The sequence below is a fragment of the Pholis gunnellus genome (assembly GCF_910591455.1).
Source record: "Pholis gunnellus genome assembly, chromosome: 17".
Lineage (NCBI taxonomy): Eukaryota > Metazoa > Chordata > Actinopteri > Perciformes > Pholidae > Pholis > Pholis gunnellus.
In genome coordinates, this window is record NC_136544.1 from 12,398,721 (window position 1) to 12,412,439 (window position 13,719).

Genomic DNA, 13,719 nt, shown 5'->3' on the forward strand with positions numbered 1-13,719 from the left:
CTGCAAATATATGATTGGCCACCTGCAGGGCAAGGCGTAATAGGATGTGGCGCACATTTTATTTGACAAACTATGAGAAAAGTATCAAGCACGACCTTTCGTTATTAAAGACCCCTTTATTACTCTGTCGTATTATTTTAACTAAGCAACCAATCTACATCCTGTTTACACCAGCACCTTCGTGCCCAGTGTACGTGTATAGTCACGTGATATTAGTTTTGAAGCGTGTTAGTCTGGCTGGAAATCATCTCGAATACGATGCTGAAACGCCATGTGGAGATCGTTTTAAAACTCCAAACTCCATTACATTACAGTCGCCTTTATCCAAAGCGACTCACAATAAGTGTATTTAACATCGGTATTCAAGAGAACTACTAGTCACCAGAAGTCATAAGTGCATATCCTTTGCTAAACAAGTATCTAAGAGCATAAACCAGAGCAAACGTACAGTGCAGAAACAAACATACAATAAGTGCAACGAGATAACACGCAAAGCTAATACGAATAAAATGAGTGCAACAAACTAATACGAATACAATGAGTGCAACAAACTAATATGAATACAATGAGGGCTAAGTGGAAGGCTCAGGGTAGTAGTGGATGTAGCCTCAGGGAGCCGCAACAGCGGGCTATAGGAAGAGGCAAGCCTTGATTTATTTATAGTGGGCTAATACGTGATATGCGATTTCTGCAACATAAGAAAGTAAACCCATGCCAAATTCTACAAAACCAAGTACATTGTTTTGTCAAAATAATCAACAGTGACCTGGAAGCAGGAATATATATATATATATATATATATATAGCTAATGAAGCCGTGTTTAGCCTAAGTGTGTGTTTTTTTTGTAATTTGTATACAGTTTCAACAATCTGGTGGAATTTGGACGTATATGCACTCATTTAGAGTGAGACAGCTCGTTAGCCATTATATGCCACTGTTGTATATTTACACAAATAGATGTACTTTTCTGGCTACTCGGTATATGTTCTGCTGCCTGTGAGGGTGAGTTAAACAATATTCACATCATGGGCAGTACAGTTACAGTATAATGCCATGCTACAGCTCTCTTCCTCATTGGCGACTGACGGCACACAGCTCATGAGGTTTCGGGTTGAGGGTGAAGCCCACAGCTGGAGTCAGATCCAGTTCATCCTCTGGGACTCCAGGTGGAGGAGTGAAACGAAAGCGCTGGAGGAGGGAGGTGAAGAAGAGGAAGAGCTCCATCTTTGCCAGACTTTCTCCAGGACACGCCCTGCGACCTGCAAGAACAAAGAGATTTGCAAAGAGTGAAACTGGACCACACGGTGTGAAAATTCTCTGTAATCCCTAAAATACAAAACCCTGACAAAGTTGTGTGTACCTGCAGAAAAGGGCATGAAGGCATCCCTCCTGATAAATTTACCCTCCTTATCCAGGAAGTGGGAAGGGTTAAAAGAGGTTGGGCTCTCCCATTCGCTCTCATCGTGAAGGACAGTACTAAGAAGAGGAAACACAGTAGTCCCCTGTTGGCAAAAGAAGAGAGTCTCAGAATGAAAGCACTTTTTCACCTTTTCAGAAGTTGATGAACATTTATTTATCATTATTATTTGTATTGTTGTTTGTTTGAAATCTGTCGATTGTTTTTGTTGTTTCATCCATTATACTGTTTTATCAGTGTTTAAATTTGACCTTAGTTTGTCTTGCTTTTGTTGGACTGTTATATTGCTTTATATCAAATCACTTTGTAAACTCTGTTTTTAAAGGTTCTATATAAATAATAATTATTATTATTATTATGTGGGCAACCGACCTCTTTGATGAAGAAGCCTTGGAAGGTGACGTCTCGGCTGGTTTTGTGAGGAATGGCCATGGGGACAATGTTGGCCAGTCTCTGTGTCTCATGGATGACAGCGTCGGTGTACGGCAGGCTCTTCCGGTCATCGACCTGGATCTGACGGCTTCCTACGACCCTGCTCAGCTCCTCCTGGACCTGGTCTGGATTCGCATATTAATAAATTGATATTCTTTGTCTGCATTCATTTGAACAAGACTAGTCCACACAGCCATGCAACCTCTGTGAAGCTGTAGCCTACTCTGAGCTAAGTGCCAACATCAGCATTCTAACATGTTCCAAATGACTTATAAATCCTGATAATCAAATCACTATAAAACACAATCTGTACAAACATTTTTTAAAAGGTTCCTCTAAAACGTTTCTTCTATGGACCTATTCTTTTGACCTTATCGTTGTCAAGCAGGCTATTAAAGGGTCTACAGGTGAATAATAAATGCACACCAATGAGCCTCAACCCTCTCTTTACCTTGCATATGAGGATATTTAGCCATAAACAGCAAACCCCATCTCAGTGTAGTCGCTGTGGTATCGGTACCAGCTGAAAACAGGTTGGTCACTGTGAATATCAAGTTCTTCTCATTGTAGTGAGTGTCCTTAACACAAGAGTCCTAAGAGAAAGAATGCCCATATATCATTAAATAAGCAGAGCATTAGCTCTTTTTGATGGTTGAACACTTCAAAAGACGGTGTCTTACCTCATCCTTCTGCTTCCGGATCAGAAAACAGTCCACAAGCCCCCTGCAGAAGTGAGGGTTCAGGGTCTCTTTCAGAGGCATCAGTAATTCTTTGACATCTCTGACAGTCATCGCAATAAGTTTCAATAAAAGCTGCCGGTTTTTTATCCAACTGACCAGCCTGGGAAACATGTTGTAAAGCTGGGACGTAACAGTGAAAACAACAAAGATTATAGTGAATACAATGTACACGAAAACAACAACCCAAGTAGAATTCATAGAATAATACAAAATCTTCATGTTTTGTTTTAACACATTAGATAGCAAGATTTGTTCTATGTGCCCCATTACGTACAGTATATGTATTCATAACCTGCATATTTAACATTTAGACACTTTTGATCAGTTGTTTGACACAGTTAAATAATCCACAAAACAGTTGGTCCCACTGCACACTATGTGTAAAGATGTAATTGATGTTTACCCTAATCTGAAAGAACTAGCCTAAATCTTGTGAAAAGGTCTGCAGACGATACTCAGCCTTCTGTTGGGACCATATGTATATGAATCTACTGCTACAAAATGCTGATGCCGTTTACCATTCTGTACAACCTTTCACAGTTTCATCAGCTACCCGCTGCTTGTGTGCAATCCCCTTAAAACTGCAGCAAATTAAAAAAAGTAAATACGAAGGTCACCTGGATTGATGCAGTGCCCGCAATGCGTATGATTTCGTTGGCTCTTGTCACCATGTTTTTGAATTGGGGGTCATTGTATTCAAACCTGCTGCCGTACACAATAGCGGAGATGATATTGGATGTTGCACGATTTACCGGGCATATTGTTTCAAATGGTTTCCCTGTGAAATGGCAGTGAAAGATAACGAAAATGATTGAGATGTAAAAGCAAAAGGAAAATGATCGTCTTGTACTATTAAAGCAAACCCCACCATGACTTACACTGGCTACAAGAAAAACTAGAATATGGGGGATGATTTGAGCACAGCGTACCATTTTCTGAGCACAGGTATATATAAAATAACAAACCCTGTGGAGGAACTGTCACTCAGCATTAAGATGTGACCTTCTGCTATTTGTTGTATATTTCAACTCCATACCTTTGTGCTTTTCAAACTCTTGGATCAGATATTGGCATTCCTCCAAGATTTTGTGCTCAGACAGTCTTTTGCCCATCCCAAAATCTCTGAGGGTGGTGAGGGCGAAACGTCGCATTTCTTTCCATGATTCACCATTTGCAAACAGAATTCCTATCAAGCATGACACGCAAGTTACATTTAATCTGTACTAGTCATGTGGATATCATTAGATTCAACACGCATCAGTGATATGCCTCAATAAACAAAGTAGAAATGTAAATATTGAAACTTAAAAACAGTGTATGATCAAACAGATGACAAATACAAGGATATGTGTGCACTTGATTTAGCTATAACTGGTCATTCATATTATTTGGTTCTGTGCTAAAAAGTAAACACTGTATATTGAAGAGTATATAAAGGTAGATCCTACCATGACCTTGGTTCATATCATAAAAAATCGGGGAGATGTGTCTGTCTCCAAACTCTTCTGCGTAGCTGACCAGAGCCTCTTTGACTGCCTTGTATCCAGCCAGGACCACCACTTTATTGGTTCCAAGGTAGACGGTAAACACGGACCCATGTTTCTTCGAAAGCTGTAAAAATAGAAAATGTAGAGTCTAAGATCGTGTAAAGACATTTCTAATGACAAAAGGACCTTCAAATATATAACAAAATGGATTTGTTTTGCGATCCGATAGCGTAACTCACCTCACACAGGGTAATGTAAGGTCTCTTGAGATCGAGCTGCAACAGGTTGCCAAGCAGGGGAAGAGGCCTCGGACCTGGAGGCACCTTTCCGAATGCCCGGGAGGTGAAACTATTGGAAACAAGATGTAGGACGAGCAGGAGAGCAACAACCCCTAACAAAGCGGTGGGACTAGAGCAGAGGTAGACAACAAAATCCTCAAAAAGAGACATTTTTTCGGCTGTTAAGGTTCACCTCCGACTAAACCTTGCAGTTAAAACACAAGCTCAATTATATATGGAATACCATTGCACAAGGTCTCGGGTTACTAATCCTCTAACAACCAATCACGGCTCAGCTGACTCTCAGGGGAGCACCAAATCTCAAAGGAGAGCCAAAGTTGAATAACTTGTTTGGTTCGAGCAACACGTTTTTGCAGGTTGACCTCGTTCCAAGAACAGAATTTCAACATCACAACATCTCAGATTTCAGGTACATTTAATCATAGGGTAAAATCTACACGATGACCTGTATAGTAGGTTAAAAATTCCCGACAGAAGTCACGGGGGGAAGTTCCCCTGCAGACCACTAGACTGTCAACAAGGGATAATGTTGTGGCAAAAACAGCACCATTGCCTTGTGGCCGAAATTAGGAGAAGAGACGCTAACAACCAGCGGAGACCGTTTATTCTCGTGTATCCAAGTTCTGATGTCTGACTTTATAACTTTTGGTGGACTGTACCTTACATCACAGTCCACCAGTCAAATCCCTTTGATTGAAATAATACAAAACTGGTCCACCCATCACGTCATGTCCTCTTTCTCCTGCCAAGAGTGTCAGTTTGACACTCTTGGCAGGACAAATGATGTTTGTCTGTAGTTTTCCTGGGACATGCTCTGTTGATCTTTTAAACATGTTTATACAAGCTGGGTTCAAAGTATCAAATGATATGAGGTCTCGTACGGTTATTCTACAACATATTCCTTTGTCTGCTCTGACTGGAGTGTTTTTGAGGCTGCTGCTACAGGCCTGGATGAGCTCACTGACACTGTGACATCGTAAAAACAATAAACCCTGGTTTACTGCAAGACTCAGGCAGCTTCGTCGGGCTAAAGAGGAGGCCTACAGAAGTGGGCTCAGGATCCTGTACAACCAGGCCAGAAACACACCGACGAGGGAGATTGTTTTCTATTCAGGGTCTCTTCTAGCCCCCAGCTCTCCCTGTCCCAACATGTCGATGGCGATGGATGGCTCTGCATCTCAATGCCCATCAGTCTGTACAACAGCAGTGGAGACCACAGACTATGCCCATCACTTTGACCGGCATTGTTGTAAATGTAAAGGTGTTTGTCACTCTCCAGACACAGGGAGTGCAGCATACTTATACCCATTAAACCCACATGTAATATAAAAGATTAACTCCATAAATGCATCGTAGTACTCCTAGTCTTCGATTTTTGTATTTCTTTTCAATTAAGGTAGCCTCTCAAAGGCCAAAAGTGATGCTTTTGAAGGTTAAAAGTTATTATGTTTTCCCCTTACCCCTTGTAGTATCAAGTCATAGAAATAGATTATAAGAAAGGAGTATCAATAGTGTCACTTACTGGAAATATTAGACCATGTGATGGCAAATTTCCACTGTGACTTATTTATCTATTATTATTGTCAGACCACTCAGTGTTTTGGCCCTTTTTGTCATGCGAGACAAGGTTTTAGGACTCCCAGTTATAAACAAGGTGAATGAATGGTCAGTGAGGGTCCTCTCGGGTTGAATGTGTGTGTGTGTGTGTGTCTTAATCAAGGACATGATATTGTCAGCTTAGGTAAGGGGCTGAATGGGGATGCAGACAGTCGACCATTCAGTACCACAGAATGCTCACTGTAGTCCAGATGTCTTAGCGATGACTCGTCCTACCCCCACCCTGTGCTCGGGTCCTTTGTAAGTCGTGCACAACCTGCACCCTGGGTTCGTCCTCCTTCAGACTGCATTGCGCTCTGTAGGACGACTGAACCTTCACTTCAAAGAGTAACTTCTTCTTTCTCAATGTTCTTAACTTTAGTATCATAGGACTCACTCGGTACTATTAAATAGTTTTTTCCACCACAACCAGGAACTGGTATTTGCTACCATTTGCATAGAGCATTATTTAATTTAAAAAGAATAGCGACACATATACAGTTGGTCAGTTTCATGATACATGTACAGTACAGTTACAATGATGTAAATTCCCTTTTTTAAATATGATGCACTGTATTTCAAGATAACTCAATCCTTCAATATCAGCAGAGCAAAACTTTCCATTTTTACGTATATAACATTGCAATTGATTCGAGTCATACATGTAATGAGAAAACAAACTGTGCAAAAACATGAACAAATGTAACAAAAGTCTAAATTAGGAGGTTAAATCCTTTAAAAGACCAATAAGCCACATATCTGTGCCTTTCTGGAATGTCAGTTTCTACTTTACTTCGCGCACACACACTCACACATCTGGTGACATGAAGAAAGCGCTGTAAATCATACAAAGCTGTTAAAAAAGTTGATTACTGTGAGTGCTTTTTGCTTTCATGTAAGACAGTAAATACATTCATATCACATCTGTGAACTCAGAGGGATTTTGTCATTTGTACCCTCAAGTTCATGTGATCACTGATTCATCAGAGAATACCATTTTTGATCTCTAACGTGGATGAAAAGCAGGCAACTGAGAATCCATGTCTCATCAATATGCGTGGGATTTTTTCTAAATATTCCTACAGAATACATAAATGCTCTTACAACGTCTTTTAAGTACAATCAAGGCTTTGAGACTGTGATGAATTGGGCTCTGAAATGAGGTTCATAGTGGCACATCCACAGGAAAGAGGACCAAACATTGAGCTGATCATTCTTCCTCAGAACAAGGCATCTATTTTAAGTTTCTATATACAGCTGTTTTGTTTTTGAATTGCATTTCCTGGAGTTCCCTGAAGGAGCAGCTCTACATTAAAGATGACACAGTAGTAGTTTGTCCACTGCGCAATAACAATTTCTTAGTTATAATATTTAAGGACTATTAGAGCACTGTTTTACTATAGTTTGGATGAAATCAGGAATCATGTGTTTCCATACTCTCTGTAACACACACACACACACACACAGAGCAAGAGAAATGACAAAAATGTAGAAAAACACCTCAAAGGTTATTACAGTCTTGCAATTTTTGGGCCCAGATCAATCACATGCGGTCTGATACGACTTGATTTCACGTTACGACCTCCCGTTTTACTGCAACGTTTGAACATCTTCTGTGTCACACAATTGTTATATTTTTTTCTATATAGCTTCCATGTAAACTGTGATGGCAATGGAGGCGTATTAAATGTACTCAGACCGGACTAAATGTACTCTGAGGGTTAATGGTCTTCTAGTTATCGTTTTCAGCTCTCTGCTCCTCCAGCATCATGCACTCTGTAAATCATATTGGATACATGCATTCATTAACGTGCCCAAAACAGTCTTTAAATGAGTAAATGTTCTGCTCTGGCTTGAATGAGCCAGTGTTTTTCTTAGTACCATGAACACGTCACATTATTTACATCTGGCAACAACATTAAGAGGCTCATAATGATCACCAGGCGTTTTGTACAGGGCAATATAAAGAAACAAGAACCTTCATTAGTTAGATAAGGCGCAAAGGTGTGCAATGATTACATACACGTATCAAATGGAGTGGTTCATTCACTTGCGATTATCACAGAAAAAAAAAGCACAAATTCTTGGAAACGATCAATAAAATACAATCATAAATAACAAAAGACAAGCTGTACACACACAAGTGTACAAAAATAAACCCAGTCACACACATTTCAGAGTAGTTGTAGTATCTGATGAATGGTGTCATTGTCTTTAACGTCACTGGAAAGGTGCAAGAGTTCATTACTTGGTTATAATCCTGATCCCACACGCGTCATAATCCCAATTCTCCTACTTCCTTCGTCACACAGCAACAATAACAACATCATGAATGACCCAACAAAGACACACCGACGTGATACAGTAGTAGAAATGCTGAAGTTGATGCAACTGGCCCAGTGTGTGTGTGTGTGCGTGTGTGTGTTCTGGTGGTCAAGGTAAAAATGGAGCTGGAGATAAAACCTGCCCCGGCCTGTGTACACACCTGCTGTGTAACAGGTCCATGTACACAGGTCCTCCACACACACACACAAAGCACTGTAGAAAATGAACAATGCATGGACAGACTCCTCGCTCCACTTACTTCCTACCACTCTCAGTGCAGTGCTGGAACTGAGCAAAGCTAAGGAACACCTGCTCCAGTGATATCTGGCTAACGCAGTAGTCTTCAATCTGGTATTTCTCTTTGGCTGCCTCCAAAGTGCCAAACACCTGGAGAATAGGAAGGGAGAAAACGTAGAATAGTGTGATACAAATGCATCTCCGGTTTTATATAACACGTTGTGCCAACGTCACAATTTAATGCTACAGTCTGCAACTTTTGAACATTGAAAATACAAATAAATACAAGTTATTTCTGCTGTGTGCACACAGCTACTTACATATTTTTTACATTCTCTATTCTTTTACAAGTGTATACCATGACCGTGCACACAGCTAAGCATGTTTGAGTTCTGTACAGCGTTTAAGCATTACTGTGTACCATTCTGTCCACTAGAGGGAGCCCTAACACAGCACAAGTGCAGAGATACTACTGTATTTCTGTATAAACAAGTTACCTGGGCCCAGGTAAGGGTTTTGTCAGTCAAATGATAGTGCACCATTCCCTGGTGCTCATCCTTTAGTTGACTTCCTGTGGTGGGAGAAAATGAAAAGCGTTCAAATGTAGAATGATAACTGTTCATGCAACTACAATAATACACTTTGTTCTGTGGTTAAAAACATAATTACAGTTATGTTTTTGGTTATTTTTGGTTATCATTGTAAATGTTAACTGTATGCCTCTGACCTGGGAAGGTACTTTCGATGAAGTCTTTAAAAAGCTGCAGGTCACTGTCCTCCAGCTCAGCCTCTATGTGTACTTTCGCCAGCAGAGTGTAGCCACTGCCAAACTTGCTCTTCAGGTGTTGGGGACTCCCGAGGCACTTGAACTGACCGTTGACCATCACTGCCAGCCGGGTACACAGGGCCTCACACTCCTCCATGCTGGTGCGCGAACATATCAGGGAGACAAGGTAAAAGTTGTAAACACCCACACGTCGTCTCCCTTTCATGCATCAAGATGTAGAACAAAACTTATTTTAAGATGTATTCAGATCTTTTACTTAGTGTAAGTCACATTGGTAGTACCAAATCGGTAATCTTGTGAAATCGAACCGAAAAATCCGGCCCAGTGTTGCCAGCTCTTTTCCGATGAAAGCAGCTAGCAGCACTAGCTCCAAAAGTCACTAAATCTAGCAAAGAAAGTCCCCAAATCTGCCAGTAACAGTATTATATTATATAACTGGATTATCATATTTGTCTAAATAACATTATGAAATGTAGGTGGAAGCACAGTACTTTATATACTGTTGGGTAGTTTCATCTTTAATACTGCATCATCTTTTATTATGTATATGTATATATATATATATATATGTGTATATATATATATATATATGTGTATATATATATATATATATGTGTATATATATATATATATATATATATATATATATATATATATATATATATATATATATATATATACACACACATACTAGTAACAGTAATAGTAAATATAGCTAAATGTAGTTAAGTAAGAAGTGCAATATTTTTAGTGGAGGAATGTAACCAAGATCATCCACTCAAGCACTATACAGAAGTACAATTTTGAGGTACTTGTTCTTTACTTTGAGTATTGTTATCGAAGTAAAAGGATCAGACTACTTCTTCCATCACTGATTATTTGCTTCTGAAATTACGTAAAGTAGAAGTATATAATAGCACAAAATGAAAATATTCAAGTAAAGGACCGCTACCTCAAAAACGTACAGTATTTAAGTAAATGTACCACTGCTGATATCCAATAAAATCTATTAAGTTCACCTATGAGAAGTGATGATTATGGCCTTTCCAGACTCCCGTGTACGTGTAACAGCATCCCACAGCAGTCTCCTGGCCACTGGGTCCATCCCGGTCGAAGGCTCATCCAGGAAGATGACCGGAGGCCCACCAATCAGAGCCATGCCTGCACTCAGCTTCCGCTTGTTACCGCCGCTGCATATATTGATGATGACATATTATTTACATGCACTTGCTCTAAAAAGAAATGGAGCAATATTCAGGCGAAGCCCATAACAGAAAAAAACGGGAAGGCTCAGAGCAGTCTACCGACCTGTAGCTGCGGATCAGTTTATCAGCATGAGGCTCCAGCAGCAGCGACCTCAGGACATTCTCCACACAGCCAGACACGTACTTCTCTGGTATTCCTCTGAGTCTGGCATACATACTCAGAGTTTCTCTTCCTGTCATGTGGTCCAACACGGCGTCAAACTGCGGGCAATAACCAATGCGCTGCTGCACCTGCAGTCCAGAGATACATGTTCTCTGTCAAATCTGGCCTTTTGTCGTTGTTTTTTAATAAAATGCCCTTTCCTTCCATCCCCCTCTGCTCTTACCTTTTTAATGTCCCTCAAGATGCTGTATCCATCAATGTAGGCGTCTCCGGAGGTAACGCTCTCGTCACACGTCAGCATCTTAAAGGTTGTGGTCTTGCCTGCTCCATTGAAGCCCAGGAGGCCGAAGCACTCTCCTTTCCCTACGGCGAGCGACAGCCTGTCCACAGCCAGAAGATTCTCCCCGCTGCTGTACACCTGAGAAGGGAGAGATAACAGCGGGTCTGTACCACCATGTCGTATCTCACTGAGACAAACGCACATCTTTCAACACTGAGGCAGTCCGTCTCATTCAGACAAAGGACAAGACTCCTGTGCTTCGTACCTTGCTGAGCTCCTGCAGTATGAGAGGGCTGCCCACCATAGACTCTAATATTGGCTGGCAATCCAGGACCCTCTTCCTCTCTTCAGCCACATCCCTGTCCTCTGGAAGCAGTGCTGCGTCCTCTATTAGAGGTAACTAACACACAAGTAAAAATATCAAACACCACGTCACAGTAAAAAGGGACTCCAGGAGACGTTGTATGCCTTCAGGCAGAAATAGTACAAACATGTCTTACTATAATACATATAAATGTGTAATAGTATTATATTACTATAATTCATATAGTACTATTGCATAGTAGCCTAAAGGAGTATTCTGTAATAGGTACACAATTAGGCAAAAAAAGAGCAACAACCTTTGACTCTAACTCTCTTTAACTATTAACTATTGTTTTTGTTATCGATTCATCTGCCAATTATTTTCTCGATAAATCACAATAATGAAAAAGTTTCAATTTGCTAAAGCCAAAGACAACGTGTTCAAATTGCCTTTTTTGTCTAAAACTCAAAAGATATTCAATTTAAAATACAATTGTGTAAGATAAAGAAAATCCCTAAAAACGTCGATTAATCGCCTAAAAAAGTAATAATTTCAGCAATAAATGCTTTTCAAAACACAGTTTCACGAGTGTTTTCTTAAATCAGATGGAGGAGTTTCAGTCGTTCAGATGAGATATGAACTTATCCCTATATTTAAGTCTATGTGCTTATGAATGCAGAGGTGGTTATAGATCTTAGAAGTGTGAAGCAACACCTCGTTAACCCTTCAGCGTGGCTGCGGCTCTGGTGTCGTTATGTAAGAAGCGATATTTGAAATGTATCCATTTTGGAAAAGACAAATAACATATTTATCAAAATCACTTTCATTAAATTCAAGACTGTTACCCTTGATATAATAAATCAGTTTGCAGGGAAATCTGCACTTAGATGGAAGATAATTAAGGGTCTTTCTTCTGTTCTGTTATTCGTCTCATGCTCAAGTTCTTATAGCCTGCAAAGTGCCTCTTTTATGAGTGACCATTGTTGCCAACGGCCACTTAACGTACTACAAACCAATTATTTCAGTTAAAATATACTTCTCATGGAGTGTTAACAACATGCCGTCTATTCCCTGTACATTGATTCAAATCTGCATGATCACAGACCGTTCACAAACTATTCTGGTTGTCTTCATTGACTTCTCTTTTTCAGGCTCCAGTTTGAATATATCGAACCACACTTTGAAAAAATTGTTGCTGCGCAGCGCTAGCTGTGGTTGCCGGGAAATTTCGGAAAGAAACTGAAAAGTTTCCGCTCCACCAAACCAAAACAAAAACAAAAACACACTGACACCGCTCCACACAATCCATCTACCTGTTTGCGTCTTCTGCACAGGGAGGAGAGGAGTCGCCGGAGAGTGTGGACACACTGCAGCTCGATGACAAACAGCAGAATAATGTAGACTACACCCTGCAGTGAGAAGGCCACGACGTAGCGTCCCACACCAGGCTCCGACATCGAGAAGTAGTTACTCTGGTACGTGATGTCTAGAAGCAGAAGAATACAGAGTCATGTCAGGTAAATGAAGAGCATACATATGCAGGGTTTATCTGAACATTTCATTTGTGTTGAATTTGGCGATTTAAACAAAACTACAAAATACAATTTGCAGCCTAAAAAAAAAAAAAAGTATTTAGTTAAATAGTCTGGTCATTTGTGCCCCCTCTTTTTTTTCCATTTCAGGAAGTAGTTGTTGTAGCTGTCCTCGTCACAAGAGGACCTAGTTTACTGTAAACTACACTCAACTTGTAGCGAACAAACAAACTTTTGAATGTGTGAAGTGAAAATAAACTTTTAAGTCAATCTGTTCCATCTCGGTGTTCTTTGTTGAAAGAAATTCTATACATAGGATACATCATTATTTTTATAATATTGTAAACATATGTGTGTGTAATACTGACACCCACATTATGACTCATCATAATTATATCTCCAACAACATATATCACATATTAAATGGTAAAATCAGGTCTGCATACTTTTACAAGTAAAAACACACACTGTACCACCTATACGTAGAACAACAAAAGACCTCTTCATTCTCTTAGGCTGCATTTAGGTTGTACTTACTTAAAATTTCGCACATCTTTTGGCTGAATCTACTGGGGGTGCAAAACGAGATGAATTCGTAGTTCTTGTAGAACTGGCTGAAGGACATGCCCAGGCAATAGTTTGGAAAGATCAGGAATAGCTTATCCAGTAAGTGCGAAATGTCCAGCTGGTGCAACTCTGGAGACGAGAAACAAGAATGATAACGAAACATTTCTTTCTTTATTGTGTACATTTCCCGCCACTTTCCTCTTGATTGTATTGTCAATTCACCATATTCAGTGGTGGTTCTCACTAAGTCCCACGTTGACCTGCGGAGTCTTTGGACAGCCAATAGCCTCCTCACTAATATTTGAAAAACCCACTCCTCTCCACACAGGCATCTCAATCAACCAGTA

At 40.1% G+C, this 13,719-nt stretch overlaps 1 protein-coding gene across 1 annotated transcript in view; it reads right to left on the bottom strand.

Annotated features, from left to right (window-relative positions):
• Window positions 1-849: 849 nt before the first annotated feature.
• The window catches only part of abca3b (ATP-binding cassette, sub-family A (ABC1), member 3b), a 32,197-nt gene continuing 19,327 nt past the window's right edge, over window positions 850-13,719 (bottom strand). Inside the window, exons 23-40 of the mRNA XM_079177687.1 lie at window positions 13,343-13,501; window positions 12,587-12,759; window positions 11,235-11,369; window positions 10,913-11,107; window positions 10,630-10,817; window positions 10,341-10,511; window positions 9,262-9,458; window positions 9,032-9,105; window positions 8,557-8,684; window positions 4,317-4,425; window positions 4,039-4,201; window positions 3,627-3,776; window positions 3,208-3,368; window positions 2,531-2,710; window positions 2,302-2,443; window positions 1,791-1,975; window positions 1,362-1,503; window positions 850-1,260 (exon numbers count right to left, since the gene is read on the bottom strand). Coding sequence (XP_079033813.1) covers window positions 1,073-1,260; window positions 1,362-1,503; window positions 1,791-1,975; window positions 2,302-2,443; window positions 2,531-2,710; window positions 3,208-3,368; window positions 3,627-3,776; window positions 4,039-4,201; window positions 4,317-4,425; window positions 8,557-8,684; window positions 9,032-9,105; window positions 9,262-9,458; window positions 10,341-10,511; window positions 10,630-10,817; window positions 10,913-11,107; window positions 11,235-11,369; window positions 12,587-12,759; window positions 13,343-13,501 — 2,840 coding nt within the window. The 3' untranslated portion in view covers window positions 850-1,072. The remainder of the gene's footprint in view (window positions 1,261-1,361; window positions 1,504-1,790; window positions 1,976-2,301; window positions 2,444-2,530; window positions 2,711-3,207; window positions 3,369-3,626; window positions 3,777-4,038; window positions 4,202-4,316; window positions 4,426-8,556; window positions 8,685-9,031; window positions 9,106-9,261; window positions 9,459-10,340; window positions 10,512-10,629; window positions 10,818-10,912; window positions 11,108-11,234; window positions 11,370-12,586; window positions 12,760-13,342; window positions 13,502-13,719) is intronic.